The sequence below is a fragment of the Poecile atricapillus genome, chromosome 3 (genome assembly GCF_030490865.1).
Source record: "Poecile atricapillus isolate bPoeAtr1 chromosome 3, bPoeAtr1.hap1, whole genome shotgun sequence".
Lineage (NCBI taxonomy): Eukaryota > Metazoa > Chordata > Aves > Passeriformes > Paridae > Poecile > Poecile atricapillus.
Window position 1 is genome coordinate 79,012,924 of NC_081251.1, and position 16,831 is coordinate 79,029,754.

Consider the following 16,831-nt stretch of genomic DNA (forward strand, 5'->3'; position numbering starts at 1 on the left):
TTCAAAATGCATGTCTCAACCAAGGTGTGATACCCATTTCACCATCCCAGAACGAGGTGCTGCATCTTAGAAAGGCAATTTTGTTGCTAGATTGACGTGCTCTAAGTTTCCAGTTTTAACAGACTGAAGTAGTATGTTGATTATCACAAAAGCTTACTTATAGCCTCAAAGCCACTGCTGCTATGTATAGCATCAATATATTGGTGGCACGCACAGGAACACGGATATGTGTTAATTCATCAATATTCAGTATTAAGTCAGTAAATATAAATGAGCTTCATACATTCTGTAAACAAGTTTAATTCAAAATTTTTATAAAATACATCTTGTATTTACACACATACCTCATCTAAAAATATGAGTTTGTTGAATGCAAAGTTATTACAAACTATCAGATTCATTTGAGAGCTGTTTGTATGATTCCTGCACAACATATGCAAAAAGTGACCCTAAAGATACTAAGATTAAAAGGTGCAAATCTGCAATTGGGTACAAAATATGTACTATGTTAAGTGCATATCTACATTGCATATTACACATGTGCCAAGTCTGTGGAAAGGAACGGTTAAAATTCCAACTATAAATTTCATAGAACATTATTGGAAAGGGAGGTATTTGGAGATTCAATGGATCATTTTTGCATCCTTTTGATATTCACAGTCAGTTCAGATGCACAGAACACCTCATGAACAACTGTGCAAAAAGAAACTATGCTCAAGGCTGTCTGACAGCCTAGTAACCTAAATGTGTTCTTGCCTTTCACCCTTGTGGGGACAGAAGTTAAACATATTCACAGGGCCTGGGTGGAGTCTCATAACAATAGTTGGATATTCCTGTTAAAAAAGAAACTTAAGTCATGAAAAAAAGAGGTAAAATCAGATTATCATGCAAGATTCTAAAGCTAATTGTTTGGTTTTTTTTTAATACACTGCAACTTCCCCTTTTTTTTTTTTTTAGAATATGGTATGAATGCTCTCAAAACACTTGTAGATAAGAAATAAGCTGCTGCTGGTATAAATTGGTTTAGTACCACTTTGCATTAATTCCACCACAACTTATTCAGAAATCAAAAATCAGGTGAAAAGTCCATCACTCTACCAACTTTTCTCTTTTTATATATTACAAGCTCAAGTATTACAGTACAATTTATGTGCAGCACTAAATTCAAGTAGCTCTGTTTAAAACCAACACAAGCATCAGCCAGGAAAGCAGACTGAATAAGCTGAAGGTTTGTGGGAGAGCTGGAATTTAATTATGTATTTTGCATCAGTAATGACTGGAAAAAATAAATTACCAAGCTGGCTAGTTACACAGTCTAAAAAGCCAAAAAACTACAGTTCTTGTATGGAAATATGTCCATCAAGGATCCAAGACAGCCCTTGTTATTACCTTCTCACTTGATTTTTATTTGTAGCATTAAAAAAAAAAAAAAAGATTGGGGGGGTGGGGAGAATGGGAAATGCTTTTTTCTGTTGCCAGAAAAATAAACCCCAAACCTTCAGAGCGGTTTGTTGATACTAAACCCTGAAGATTGCAAATGCCTATGTTAGTACCATAGACAGTGAACTTCAGTGGACTTCCCTTGTGAAGAAATATTACCATAAGGACCATTATATAAGCAATCAACACAGTACACAGGAAATATTTAACATGTCATCACATTATTACATAATCCTTGGAGAGTCAAAATTAGCAAGACTCTAACTGTTACTAAGGCTGTAACTCTGCCTTGTTTAGTGGAGGGAGAATCTGGCCTTCCAAATCTTTCTTATTTCTCTTTGCAAGGGATTAATAAGATTGGTGGGGAAAAAAAAAAAAAAAAAAAGCATGTTAAATACCATGCTATTAAAAGCAAAACAGAGCAAGATGTTGTAAAACATAGTTAGGGAAGCAATATTTTTATTTTGTCATCATAAAATAACATTGTTTAAAGATCACACAAATTTGATAGATCATCTCTTTTTTCTCCAACATTAGGCCAGCACTAGAGTTGAGAAAGGTGTTTACCCATTTCTCTGTAAATTTATACTTTTAAGTAAAATAATTTGTTTCTCTAAATATGCACTTTAATTAATTATGTCACACAGTAAATATCTTGCTCCTTTGGTCAGAGATAGTAAATGAAAACTTCAAATATTTGTATCTTCAATTTTTAAAAACCCAATATACATCCTTAACCAAGGAGTATTTACGGTACACACAAGCCATAGATACAAAATACACAGTATATACATGTTTTGAAAACAAATTGGAATTTATAAAAACTCAACAGCCAAATCACAGTAATTGAGGCACTAAATTAAAAGTAGTATCTTCTTGTCTTGATTATACAGACTACTCTGTGAACAATCAGGACTGTTTCATAAATATATATTATCTACAGAATTTGCTGTGCCAGAAAAAGCCAGCTGTGTTTAAGCTCAAAAGAAAAATTGCACTTTGAGATTGTTAACAGTTAACTTCTCATTTTTAATTCTTGAATATAGTAATCTGGTCCCAGTGCTTTTGGCACAGGTATTGAGTTGCAGTTTTGCTACGCTTTGTTATAAAACACAAGGTTCTTTTATTTTGTTCATTAAAATCTGAAGAGTCTTAAACAAACCTAGAACTTTGATACAAATCTATATAGCTACAATTGCTTCATTAAATAATATACACAAATATGCTCTCCCGTCTTACATCTCAACAACTGGATACAAAACAGTCATTTGAATTATCTCCAGCCTTCTTAATCTTACACATTATCAGTCTGCAAGCGACTGAAATATGGTTTCTGGCCACATCTTACATTAGATCACACCCCAGTATATAAGGACAGAAAATAAATGTATAATAAAAAGATTGGATAAATTAGAAGGGGTTTCTTGGTCTTGAATTCTTCTCCAACTAGTAATGATGCAGCACTGTATGCAGCCCAAAAGACTCCAAACAACTGAAAAAGAAGATGAACAGTCTTAGCTGACACCACAAGGAAGTCTCTCCAAATAACACAGTAAAAATCACTTCCCTCAGTATAATACAGAGCCAGCCACAAGAAGTAGTACTTGTCACAGCGCAAGAAGTTATGCCATTTGGGGTTTGTAATGTATTTTCATACTAGTGGTGCAAAGATAAGAACCTTGCAGAGATTCACCCTAAAGTTAACATAAGACTGTTAGTAGTAATCAAGTAACAGAGGTTCCATGAATGTATATTTATTTTGAAGTTACATATTAGTTAACTGGCAAGTTAATGATTTACGTTCTATCATTTATCAGTAATCACAGATTATGAAATCTCAAATACAGCAATTTTGTAACTGATCATACACTCTAGTTGTACTTCAATTATGCTGTTTGCCAGCAAGCTAAAGGAACAGAAATAATGAAATCAACAGAACAAACCTCCAGAAAGTGTACAGCTTAGCTCGTAACAGAAGTTTATCAGTTAACCTTCCCAGGCTCAGCAGTAACTTCAAAGGCTACCTAAAAGGGTTTTAAGAAGTACTGGAAGTGTTCAAGAGAGTTATGTTGTTCTGGGATCTTTCAGGGAATGTTGCTGGTTCCATAAAAGGTGTCCAGCAGCAGGTGGTATCAGAGGCAGGTTTTCCTTTGTGCCTTACATTCCCCATCTCTAAATCAGAACAATCCTTACCTTCTCTGCAAAGGGTATGGAGAGCTTTGTACCGCTACCACTATGGGGAGGTCTCAGAACAATGACTAACGTCATATTCATGCTGCAGTGACTAAAAATAATCTGGCTGATGGGGGAAGGGGGAGAACAGCTTATTTTCAGATTCTTCATTCTGAGGTTTAATTATGCATTCTCTTCTCAAAATGAGAATCCCATCTTTTTTGTAATGCAACTATTAGAGCACAGCAAAATACTTAAATACAATCTACTCTAGTAGCAACAGGTGTTGTTATAGCAACAGCACTGTATATCCCCAAGCACTCAAATGGAGCATTTAAAACAGCATTCACTTTCCACCATGCCAACCAAAAGGACCACAGAGCTCAATTTGTAGTTCCGAAAATTTTGACACATCATTATGTTTTCCCTGAGCAGATTACTTGAAGTGTTAATAAAGTGACTTAAAAATAACTAAATTCTCAATAGATGATATTAACTTACTTTTATTAGAGTAGAAACAACTTCAAATGATCCAACCACCAAAAGAACAGGTGCTATGACAATGAGGGGAAGTAGGGAATATCCTATTACACCAAGAACTTGGCCATAAGCAACCTGAAATTTTCAAGCACATAAAAATAAACTTTGCAGTACTCAATCTCTGTCATCAAATACAATTTGTTCTTGTTATAACACTATGAATAACAATTATAATGTATTCTACTCATGAAATTTCAGCTAAAGGAGGCTTGCTAGTATAAAAATTGGTTTTGTATGCTAAACCCTAAAATTAGAAATACTTTGCCTCTTTTTTTTTTTTTTTTCCCCCCCAAAACACTCTAAATGTTCACTTTCAAAGGAAGCCTTTACATATGATACCCAAGAGCATAGAATTGCAAAAGAGCTCTCAAGGACCATCTATAGTTCTGGTTGTCAAAAGCAGCAAAGACATAATTTTCTGCATTAATAAACCCATATCCATTATACATAAATAAATACATAAAGCACATGAATTTTTTTTTTTGTGTCAGTGGAAGACTTAAAACTTGATCCCTGTAAGGAATAGAATTCTAATTTCCAGCTGCAATTTATTGTGACTATCTAGAACAGAGTTGTTCCAAGTGCTTCCATAACTTCTTTTAGCTTCAGAAGGAGATGTCTGATTATCCCCTGCTATGGTCTGGAATGTTCCTGTGCACACCTAGGCTTCTTGGATTTAACAGGAAAAGTAGTGGCATCTTGTAAGCATTTTCTTGTGGATGATGATCCTTCATGACAAGCTCTGCAAACCTATAACTTTTTCTCCAGTTTATACATCTGATAATTTCCATTTTGAGCCATAAACCAGATTGATTTATGGGCATCTGTATTGTGTTGAAATGCAGAAATACCATGCAACCACATTCATAAAAACTTTTTCTTTCAAAACAGCATTCACACACACAGACTCTAGAAATTATGATTACAAGGAAAATTTAAAAAATATAGAATAAATAACATAGGACCTCTGCAACACTGGTGCATCATTAATGCAATATCCATAGTACAAGCATAAAAATCAAGCATCACTGAACATTTAGTTCTTCACAACAGAGTTCAATGCTGCAGATCCATGTTAAGAAGTTTTATCCTCCTGACTGCTCCACTGCAGCTGTCTATGGGCCTTGCTCCAAGACATTTTGTGTTTACACCTGAATTGCTTAATGAGTCAATTTGTAAACAGCTCAAGCAACTATTCCAACCCTGCTGGTGCAAGCAGCTGGAGGAAGGGATGCAGGCCACAACTCCAGTTGGCTTTGCAGTTGAGAAACATGCCCTGGCTTTCATACTGGGTTTGAACTGCATCAGGCCAGGGATGAAAACAAACCCTGTAACAAAGCAGGTGCTTTACACACAAGGACATCTAACTGCTGTCAGCCCCCCAATTAAAAAAAAAAAAAAAAAAAGTTTCCATTCAGTCCAGTGACCAAAAACTTTAAAGCATTTCTCCCTCAAGAATGGACTTCAGTTCTGGACCACAGGAAGCTGTTATAATTTCTGGGAGTCACAGCACAAATTTCCAGACTGTTTATCACTTCTAAGCACACCATCCATTGCACCAAGAGATTAGTTGATGATCTCTGTATTTTAGACTTCATTTTAGAGACTGAAAACCTGAAATGTTGACTTTACACTTAGCAACTGCATCAATTCTTAGCTAGTTACAAGATCCAAACCCAAACACTATGAAAACCCAACTACTGCTGAAAAATATAATCAAGAGACTTTACATTACCTCCCTCTACATCCTTTTCACATACAGGTACTTACTTCTCCTCCAAGAACTCTGGCCAGTAAAAAAATTGTCAAGGATCCAAATATCCAAATAGTTATAATCCAAGAAACAACCTTGAGAGATAAAAAACAATTCCTTTATGAGTAATTGTCATAGTGAAAAATGAAAATGCATTTCCATAATTGCTTTCACTGAAGTCAAGGATTTTATTATGCAAAACTGAATTCTGAATTGTGGCAAGAATAGTGTGTAGTATCGCAATGTAATTAGCAAATGAAGTTCAGAGGTTACATTTCCAGAATCACATTAATGGTAAATTTGGAGTGCACGGAACACACATGAAATGTCTTCTGTAAGTATTGTAACAGGAATAGGAAGTTGAGTTAAAACTACCCTAAATGTCTTCATATCCCACCTATTACAAAATATGGGCTCAGACAGTTTTTAAAAGTCATCCCATCCAGTATAAGGAGTTGGAATTCTCCTTCTTTCACTTATAAAGATGCCTCTTAATCCTTTACTCAAACTAAGAATGCTCAGAAGACATAGGACTTTAATTCGCAGTGGGACTTGATGATGACAACTTAATAAAGAGCCTCTGATTCCTGGGACCAAGTCTGTCACTATTTTTTCTTGCTTCTTTCATAGTTCTGCTCTTAAACTACAGAAGAAATCCTAAAATCATTCTCTGGCTTAAAAGAACCTTCAAATTAACTTAGCTGGTTTTGGTGTTGAGCCACTGAGAGGACTAGAAGTAAAGCTCTCCTTTCTGAAATGCCTTTTTAGAAGGAAACAACAGTCTTAAGTCCAATCTCTGTATCTCCAAACATACGACTGAACTTAAAAAATTAAGTCACTACTCTGTTCAATACTTTGCTTAACTGAAAGTTCCATATTTCCAGAAGAATGAAATAGGAAAAAACAGATAAAAATCACAGCAGCAATAAAAAAAAATATAGTGGCTTTATGCTATTTGTGAAAATAGCACATAGCCTCCTTTTACTTCCTGTTTTCCTCTACTGACTAAAAGAAGAGGACCAGATTAAAGTCTTACAGCAGAAGTGCTCATCTCTCTCCAGTTTAGAGCCCACCTTTGGGTTTGTCTAGTCCAGCTGCTCTCAGTCATCCTGTCGCTGGCTGCTAGCTTTCCCTCCTCATACATATACAGCACTCCTGCATCCATATGGTAAACCCACTGCTCCTAAGAAACATTAGACCCAGTGTTCCTGTACAGGAAGTACACAAACTGCAGGAGGTGACTCATCTGTCACAGGGTCAAAGAATGGTCCTTGCTTTGCCAAGGAGACAGGTGAGTGGTCAACCCAGAAGACTTGAACAAAAAAGTGGTTTAGTCTACTCACTTTGAGCTTCATAGAGACAAGATACTGAGAGTGAGTTCTTAGTCAGCATTTGGTACACCACATGGAAGCCAGAGGTCCCAAAGGGAATGATTTTATCCCACCATTCACAAGAATTCTGGCATAAGCACATTCTGCTGGTTTACATATGGCTTATTGCCATACTTAGTCACATTCAAAACAACTGTAACCACACATTTTGTTGTAAAGATTTCCAATGCAGGAGCACCTAGGCTTACATTCAAATTGTTACTATAAATATCAATTTTTATTTTAATAGAACACAAAGAAAAAAGCTAATGGTCTTTATGGAAGTCAGTCAAATATGCACAATGCCTCTGAGTAGCTCTTCACCCTAGAGTTCAAAAGGAATTATGGAAAAAGTCTATTGACCAGAGGAAAGTTATTTGTTTGTAACTGAGCAAGGATGACAAAATAGCAAATGTCACTAATGAAGATTAAATATACCAGATAACAGCAGTTAATATAGTATGAACTAAATAAGCAGCTTTATTTGTCAGGAAATTAGAATTCATGGCATCCAAACAAATGCTTTTCGCTAACATTTTTTAGTAATAAAAAGCAAGTTAACAAAAGGTCACAATTAAAATGGAAAGATTCACTAATATAACTATAAACCCATTAGTATCAATCTGGTTCCTCTAGAAACCACATCTTTCCTTTGTTTTACTGTATAAAAACAAACCTGACATTTCATCATGATTAACTTACCCGTGGGCTATTTAATGCATTTCTAACTGCTGTCTTTCTACATATTAACTTGAGAAACAGCACTTGAAATGCCCCACATTAGTATGTGAAGAAAAGACTTTCTACCTACGTAAGAATGCAAATTGCTTAGCAATCACATCCCCAAATTTAGTTCAGATTTCTTTATAGGCAGAAGATTTATACCTACCTTAAATTGTCCATATAATGAAATCATTGAGAAGAAGAGGACAACTGCCAGAGGACCCCAAAAGTCTGGATTATCTCTCACTACCTGCCTATTGAACCCAAGAGATGGCATAGGCATCAACACACACCGAATTTTGTAGTAAATATCCTTCAGATCAATGTCGAGTTCTTCCCTGAAATTGTAAAGCAAGTGAGCATTACTATACACCACAGTAATGAAATACAGCTAAAAAAATAAGTACAAGAGGTTTATAGAGCAAGTCTCCTGTCAGCCACAAGGCTTTCTGAAGCCACGACTAGCAAAGGAACACTTTGTCCACAGTAAAGCAACACCATACCTTCATGCTGCATTCAGTAACTGGTGGGACACAGATTTATTTAATTATTCAAAAACAAATTACATGACTGAGAACAGAAAATATACACAGCATACCCAGACCAGGCTGGATGGGACTCTGAGAAACTTGGACTGGTGAAAGGTGTCCCTGCCCAAGACAGGAGGGGTGGTACTGGATGATCTTTAAGGTGGCTTCCAACCCAAACCATTCTATGAGTCTGTCCCTGAGATTCCCTGACAGTCTGCATTAAGATAGGAGGTCCATTTTTCAGACACACTAGGACATGTGACACATTTGTATCATTGTAACTACAAGTCAAAGACATGCATAGATAAAGAATGTCTGTGCATTTCTATGCCAAGCAGTTTGCCACGAGCGCATTTACTACGAAAATACTTTATTTCAAATTCTGCAAGAAAGAATAACATTACATTCATTAATCTTAAACCATTCCAAATACATCACGTAAAACCAATATTTAAGTTTTTGTATTTATTTTGTATTTGTATTTTTTATTTAAGTATTGAAGGAAGTTCTTCCTTCAAGAACAGCTTTCAACAGACCAGTTTGCGCCAGTTGTTTAATTTCTGGCTTGTTTCCATTTTACTGTGGGTAAAATAAATAGAAGTCACTTGAACTAGCAGCAATATGTATCAACAGATCTTCCCTTCTCTCAGTGCCTTCTCTGCTTCCTGTTACAAACTCTCTGCAAGCGGATACAAATTGGCCAGAAGACTCTTCTGCCCAGGACTCTGATCTGGTACCTGTGGCCCTGATTGGACTAGCCTAATGAGAAAGGAATCAAGACTTCCAAAGTAAGGGGCAATTCCACTCCTTTCTGTGCAAAACCTCAGTCATGACTGAGGAGCTCTGAAGAGTTGCACGAGATTTCCAGCAGATATACTGCTCCATATTTAAGAACACAGTGAAGAAAAAGGTAGAATTATATTCTAAGTCCATTTATGAAGGTTTTGTCCCAGATTTTGATTTTTTGGCTTTTTCTTCAGAAAAGCTGAACTCAGAAATAAATGCAAAGATACGACTCACCACAACTTCTGTTTAAAAAAACAAATACTGCTAATTCAGTCCCTCAAGGCAATTCCTGGATTGCTATTACTAAAGCTACTTCAGAAGAGGTATTACTAACTGGTGACTAAGTAACAAAAATTGTTCTTTAACCATCCCTGAATCTAAGGAATAGACTAGAAGCATCTATTTGCCACCATTTACTTAAGAAGGACATAGCAGACCTATACTTTACTGAGAAGACTTTGTAACACAAATCTTTGCTGCATGGAAATAATTTTTTCTCATTGTCTAGGTCTTCTGACAGTTTCTCATGTGAATAAATTGTCTTTTGCATGAAGCTGACAGCTACCTCACCTGAAAATGATGGTAGCTGTACCAGGAAAGAAGTGTCTGGAGTAAGGCTGCCCAATGAGAAAGTAAAAAAAATAAATCTCACTTTATGGAACAAAACACTTGCACAGTAGCACTGTGTTGGTGAACTTCCCTTAGCAGGCTGCTTTTCTTTCAATCCTTAATAGGATTGTAAGAATTCATTATGACACATGTTTCTGGGAATAATCAAAACAACAAAATTACACAAAAGTCAGAATTCCTATGTTGTCACCTGACTACACCAGTCTGTTTCTTAATTAAAAGTTAAGAGGTTCACGAAACAGACTTATTCACACAAGGAGCTACTTCTGCACACTTTAATTTAAACCAGTTCTCAAGTAGCACTGTCATCATTAAGCTCTCCAGACATCTGTTGTCTCCCAGCACTCTCATCTGAGTTCTTCAGAGTACTCTGTCTCACTCCAATTTTTTAAAGCATCATTATGTTTAATTCACAAGAAAACACTGAGACACTGAGAATGAAGTTGCTTAGGTGCAGAACAAGAACCAGGCTGCCTGACTCAGTGCAGTAACCTTAAGACACAAATTTTCTTCAGCCAGCCACGTTTCTGTGAACAGAACAATGGATGTCAGACTTCCAGTTTTAAGGACATTATTGTCTTTCAGCATGAGCACCCTTTAAATCTAGCTTTATCGTAAAAGGCAGCCTCAAAGATTATAAAGTTTGTGCTACCTTGGTTATAGCATCCCTACTGTAATAACCATGATTCACAATGCTTTTGCTTCAGACTAACTGACAGAATTGACTGAGATTTACTTAAAAGGAATCTTCCCACGGGATTGTCTTAGCCTTTGATTTTTGCACAATATCAAGAAATATGAATGCAAAAGATACAAAGAATACAGTCTCATTTTTTTAAAAACCTTTACAAGATCAACAGTTAAAAGCAAAACAGACATATAAGCTTTATCCTTATGGAGATTAAAATCCATAATGAGAAACAATGTTTCCATTCTTGCACCAGAAAACCAGAAAACACTCATTGGTCAAGTAATTTGTAAAACACAATTCTAGTCACAGCACAAGGCTGCGGGACAACGAGAGACTACAAGCTGTTTGTTTTCCCTACACAGCTAAGATAGATACCCAAGAATAATTAGGACATACAGGAGTGGCTTGTTATCTTCTGGGTCATCATCTTCCACTTCCAGAAGCCAGCCATATCCTCTCTGTCTTAGGAATGTAGTCGCAGTAGATTCTTTGATGAATTCTCCTCCAAGATTTAGCTTAACATCTGGAGTTGTTATGGAACCACTAAGATCTAAAGAAAAAGGGAGAAAAATATAGACCTTTTTATGTCTTGCCAAAAGCCATTTGATTTTAAAAGTACTGGAAGATAACAAACATATGAAGCTACATGTGTTGGTCATCACCATAAAACATTCAAAGTTACAAAACAAAATTATACTTTCAGAGATACATAATTTGAAAGTGTACTTGTGATTTTATTGCAATAGTAACAATGTTGGGGTAGGTCTGAAATACCAGGTTTTAGCTTTTCAATGGGACTCATGTTTTATGACACAGTGGTGGTACGACAGAAAGGCTTCCATTTGTGCTTTATCATTAAGTGTTTAAAGGCACAAAAGGAGGACACAAAGTCTCATCATGCTATAAATTGAGAACTATTTATAATTTTCTCCTGATCATACTCTACCTCTTTTGGTACCCACTTTTTTATGGTGGCTTTGTTTCAGTCAAAACCACTCTCTACTTTTATGTCAAATTTTCCATAAAAGGAAAACATTTGAAGATGTTTTAATTTGTAGCCTGCCTTCAATGAAGCTGAAAATGTTAAACAAAGAATGCTATCAGAGATCCTTAGGCTCTAACCAATAAGAATACAAGTTTTCTTTGATATACTATGATCTCTATCACAGTACTAAGCAAAACAAAGAGCAATTTATCTGGTTGGTTTTGGCAAAATTGCCAGTAAATATTAATATTTTTTGCTCGTTTTATTCAGTTGTATATAGATGGAAAATAAAAAAAAAAAAATAGGAAAATAAATTAAGCAACTTGATGACAGAGAAAGACACATAAGAATTGAATAATTCTTCCTTTAGGAAATAATGGATTTCCATTATCTGCTAAGAAGGAAAAATACAAACAGAAATGTGTAAATATTTTGTACAAGCTAACTATAAATATATTGAGAGATAAAGAAAATATTTTTTGCTTCTTCATCATTGTGTGTTTTTCACACATTGAAGTTCCTCAGCATGAATCTCCTGAAACACCTACCTATAGCAAGTACTTCTGAGACACTCACAGAGACACATCAGGCCACGTGTGTACATTACAACACATCAGGCCATGTGTGTACATTACATTTGCAACATCCTCTTTGGAAATATTACAGTGTTATAGAAACAAAATTTGTACAGTGACAGAATCACAAGGTCTTTAGCCAACATGTCTCAAGTGTTCATTGATCATTCAGTATTGCAATTAATTCAACAGAATTCTTCTTCCCACACCAGCTTGCTAGGCCACTCATCAGATTCAAGCTTCTCCACAAATGCTTTTCAACTATTTCATAATCATAAGAGTTACGGATCCATTCCTTTGATTCTTGGAGCACCATCAGCACAGGACCCTTGTAAAGATCACCGTAACTTAAAGCAGGAATTTCTCTTTGCTCTTCCCAGTCCCAGTACGCATCCACATTTCTCACCAGACTCAAACAAAGCCTTCCTCTGCTGTTTACAGAGGGAGGAAAAAAGAGTAATCTTAATGCCGGGGCATCAAGCTGAAGCCTCAGAGGTTTTCTCTTGCCTGCGGACCCTTATGTCATTACGAAATATTTGTTTCTGCTACAACATAACACTTTTTTGCAAGGATAGGTTCTTGCTACTCTGTGCATAAAATGCAGCGGTCAAAAGAAGCAAACACAGCAATCCAACCAGCAGTTTTCTTTCTCCCTTCTCAGGGACCACTTACAATCCATCCTGAGACACAGATACTCCTACACATGTCGTATTTACCAAGACTACTTTTAGCAGCGGGTGAATACCTGCGATCACACTTTTGAATTACAAAATCTATTAACATAATCTTAAGTCTGTTTTGTGAGACCTAGGGGAAAAAGGATTGGTCACCTGCTCTTCTGCAGGCTGCTTTGAATGAGAATTTTAACAGTGGGGCACCCGGGTGCTGGAAAATCTGCCAAGAACTGATGACACTGACGGTTCCTAACAAGAGTCTGGATGCCTTTACTGATACTATCTCAGGCTGAACACCACAGAAGCAAAACCAAGGTCTCTCAGATGCCTCATTTCAACAAAGCATTGTAGAAAACCAGCTTGAGAGTTTGAGTCAGTCAGTTTGAGTCAGTCTTGACTCTCAATTTTGAAAAAGCAATACAAGAGGCAAAACTCCAAACAATCTGCTCTTTCTACTACATCTGGTGACCTAATTGTGAACATCTCTCCAGCTTTCTTCCATACAGCTCCTACATCCCACAGAAATAGGATGGGGAAACTGAACAGCCCATTTTTAGTTTTTCATATGGATGGAGATTTGGGAAACATGTAAAAATTAAGAGTGCAATGCGTAATATTTTAATTTTAAAATATCAAGATGTTTAATTCTGCTTATGTTTTCCTTCGCAAGGGTAGGTCTATCCAGCACTTTGAGGACAGGACTACACCTGAACAGGCAGGAGATCACACCTTGCTTGTGCTCATAAAAAACGCAGAGCCAAGTGTAATTCAACACAACCTACCAGGAAAGTGGCTTTACTGGACCAGGTTCAGCATTGCCCAACAAATAATTCCAGGGAAGAGGAGAGCTGCTGCTCAGAGGTAAAAGGATCTTTTTTCAGGCCAAGGTGAAGAAAAAACTAAACAAAGGAAAACTAACCAGCAAAAAAACCTTAGGAAAAAAACCAACAAAACCACAGCCACGACTGTACTGTTGACTTATACTTCTTTTCAGAAGGACTGTGAAGTTCACTAAAGAACAGGTGAACAATTCTAAATTACAATTCTACAGTAATTTCTCCAGCAATTCCTTTCGGGGGGCGAGGGGGGGGGGAGGGGGGGGTGTCACACGAGTAAGGATTTATACAATTCCCTAGTCACAATTATAAGAGTAACTAAATACATACATGAAAGTAGAATCCTTGTTATTCAAATGGGGAGAGACCAAAAAATAATTTTCCAACAAAGCAAGTTTGCACGATGTTGACTCTTGCACGTTCTGTTTCCAAGTTTGAAGGCACATCTTCACGGCATGCCCGTACACCACTGCTATTTGTGCAGCAGTTTGGCAGCAGGCCACACTTCATCCCCTAAATTACATACACGGCTTCTTCCTTCATGACTGTGCTGCAATGAGACACGGTGCAGACACTTTGGCACAACATTGCAGCAAACGTGAACATACGACACAACCCTCGGTAAGACAACAAGGTGGGCTTCCAGCAACACGGGAGCCAGAGGGGCGGGCGGTGACAGCGGTCACGGCCGTGTCACATAGCCGAGACAACCTCGGCTCCGGCTCTCCGAGGAGCTGGGAAGCGGAGCGGCACGGCCGCCTTTGCCACGCCGCTGCTGCTCCCGTGACGCGGACGCGGCACCGAGCGGGGCGCACCCGCGGCTGCGGCCCCCGGGCAGCGGCCACCTCGGCCAGCCCGCTCCGCCCCCAGCCACGACACCAACCGCGGACGAAGGGCTGGGAAGGCCCCTTCTGTCTCTGCGGCCCGCGAACAGCCCGTTCCCCCGGGGCCCGGCCGAGCCCCTGCCTCGGGATAGCCAGCGCGGCCCTGCCCGCGGCCCCGCGCTCACCTTCGGCGTCGGCCGAGGAGACGAAGGTGAAGTCCCCGCTGCCGGGCGCGTAGAGCGGCGGCTGCTGAGCGCCCGGGGGCTGCATCTCCCCGCCCTCCGCGGGGGCTGCGGGGCCGGCGAGAGGCGAGCGGCTACCGGGGCCTGGGGCCTCCCGGGTCCCTCCTGCGGCGGCGGCGGCACCGAGCCCAGGGCGCAGCCGCCTCACGGGGCGACAACAGGCGGCGCCGCCGCTGCCATTGGCTGCTCGCAAGGCGCGCCCGGACTGGCCGCCGGTGTTCCAGCGCTGACTGGATCCCGGGGCTGGCCCGGGAGTGAGGTCACTTCCACTGCGAGCTACGCTCCGCCTGAATGGGACCCGTCCTTCCTTCCTTCCTTCCTTCCTTCCTTCCTTCCTTCCTTCCTTCCTTCCTTCCTTCCTTCCTTCCTTCCTTCCTTCCTTCCTTCCTTCCTTCCTTCCTTCCTTCCTTCCTTCCTTCCTTCCTTCCTTCCTTCCTTCCTTCCTTCCTTCCTTCCTTCCTTCCTTCCTTCCTTCCTTCCTTCCTTCCTTCCTTCCTTCCTTCCTTCCTTCCTTCCTTCCTTCCTTCCTTCCTTCCTTCCTTCCTTCCTTCCTTCCTTCCTTCCTTCCTTCCTTCCTTCCTTCCTTCCTTCCTTCCTTCCTTCCTTCCTTCCTTCCTTCCTTCCTTCCTTCCTTCCTTCCTTCCTTCCTTCCTTCCTTCCTTCCTTCCTTCCTTCCTTCCTTCCTTCCTTCCTTCCTTCCTTCCTTCCTTCCTTCCTTCCTTCCTTCCTTCCTTCCTTCCTTCCTTCCTTCCTTCCTTCCTTCCTTCCTTCCTTCCTTCCTTCCTTCCTTCCTTCCTTCCTTCCTTCCTTCCTTCCTTCCTTCCTTCCTTCCTTCCTTCCTTCCTTCCTTCCTTCCTTCCTTCCTTCCCTCCCTCCCTCCCTCCCTCCCTCCCTCCCTCCCTCCCTCCCTCCCTCCCTCCCTCCCTCCCTTCCACCCTGCCTTCCCGCCTTCCACCCTGCCTTCCACCCTGCCTTCCACCCTGCCTTCCCGCCTTCCACCCTGCCTTCCCGCCTTCCACCCTGCCTTCCCGCCTTCCACCCTGCCTTCCACCCTGCCTTCCCGCCTTCCACCCTGCCTTCCCTCCTTCCCGCCCGCCTTCCACCCTGCCTTCCCTCCTTCCCGCCCGCCTTCCACCCTTCCCGCCTTCCACCCTGCCTTCCCGCCTTCCTGCCTGCCTTCCCGCCTTCCACCCTGCCTTCCCTCCTGCCTGCCTGCCTTCCCGCCTTCCACCCTGCCTTCCTTCCCGCCTTCCCTTCCTTCCCGCCTTCCCTTCCTTCCCGCCTGCCTGCCTTGCCTTCCTGCCCTCCCTCCCCTGTGAGGCACCTATGTAGCACTAAAGAAATTGTGAAATAATACAGTTGAGATGTTGTTGCCAATCCCTGTTATAATAAGAAGACAAACATTGGCTCTGGTTGTGGTCTGTGCTTTGAAGAAACAGAAAGTGGGATCTCACTTTTCCTGTGTTCAATGACTTAACAGAAAAGCTCCCAGGTAACTCCACTTAGGCTTAGTGGGTAAATCCATTCATTTTGCTCCTTACTGAATACCAACACATATTCAGAGAGGACACTTTTTTTTCTGATATCTCAAGGAAACAGATTTAAATGTGGCATTCATGCTACATATTTTTAATTCTATTTCATACGTAGATCTCATTAAGTGCCATGGGATATAAATATAAATGTATTATAAATTGGGAAAGTTACAGGTCCAGAGACAGCATTAGAGCAGTGGTTTGATTTGTAGAAGGGACCTTCTTTTTCACATATATCCCATTGAAGGGAATCACTGAAAGTTCCATCTAAAAAAAAAAAAATTTAAACAAGTAAAACATGCATGAGTCTCCATGTTTTTTATGGAGAGAACACGAACGGAAGTTCCTACTTTGCCATATCCAAGGATCACTCAAATTTGCATGTATATAAATTATGATTTGGGTTCAGATTCTCTGTGGACATTTTACAGCAATTATAAGTTTCCTTGAATCAGCAGGAAGAAATCACCTGTAATTGTACATAACCTATTTTTAAATCAAAAATTGTCCTGATAGTACAAAATG

At 39.6% G+C, this 16,831-nt stretch overlaps 1 protein-coding gene across 2 annotated transcripts; it reads right to left on the bottom strand.

Annotated features, from left to right (window-relative positions):
- Positions 1 to 284: 284 nt before the first annotated feature.
- Positions 285 to 15,043, bottom strand: YIPF4 (Yip1 domain family member 4). 2 transcript variants are annotated; one of them, XM_058835938.1, is made up of 7 exons: positions 14,715 to 15,043; positions 11,032 to 11,185; positions 8,165 to 8,336; positions 5,923 to 6,000; positions 4,114 to 4,227; positions 3,384 to 3,464; positions 2,795 to 2,932 (listed from the first exon to the last, which is right to left on the bottom strand). In XM_058835938.1, the coding sequence occupies exons 1-6, from the start codon at positions 14,797 to 14,799 to the stop codon at positions 3,423 to 3,425; spliced, it is 645 nt and encodes a 214-aa protein (XP_058691921.1). In that variant the 5' UTR covers positions 14,800 to 15,043; the 3' UTR covers positions 2,795 to 2,932; positions 3,384 to 3,422. The 2 variants fall into 2 exon arrangements, with proteins under 2 accessions (XP_058691920.1, XP_058691921.1); XM_058835937.1 differs by lacking the exon at positions 3,384 to 3,464 and having other exon boundaries at positions 285 to 2,932; positions 14,715 to 15,040.
- Positions 15,044 to 16,831: the final 1,788 nt, after the last annotated feature.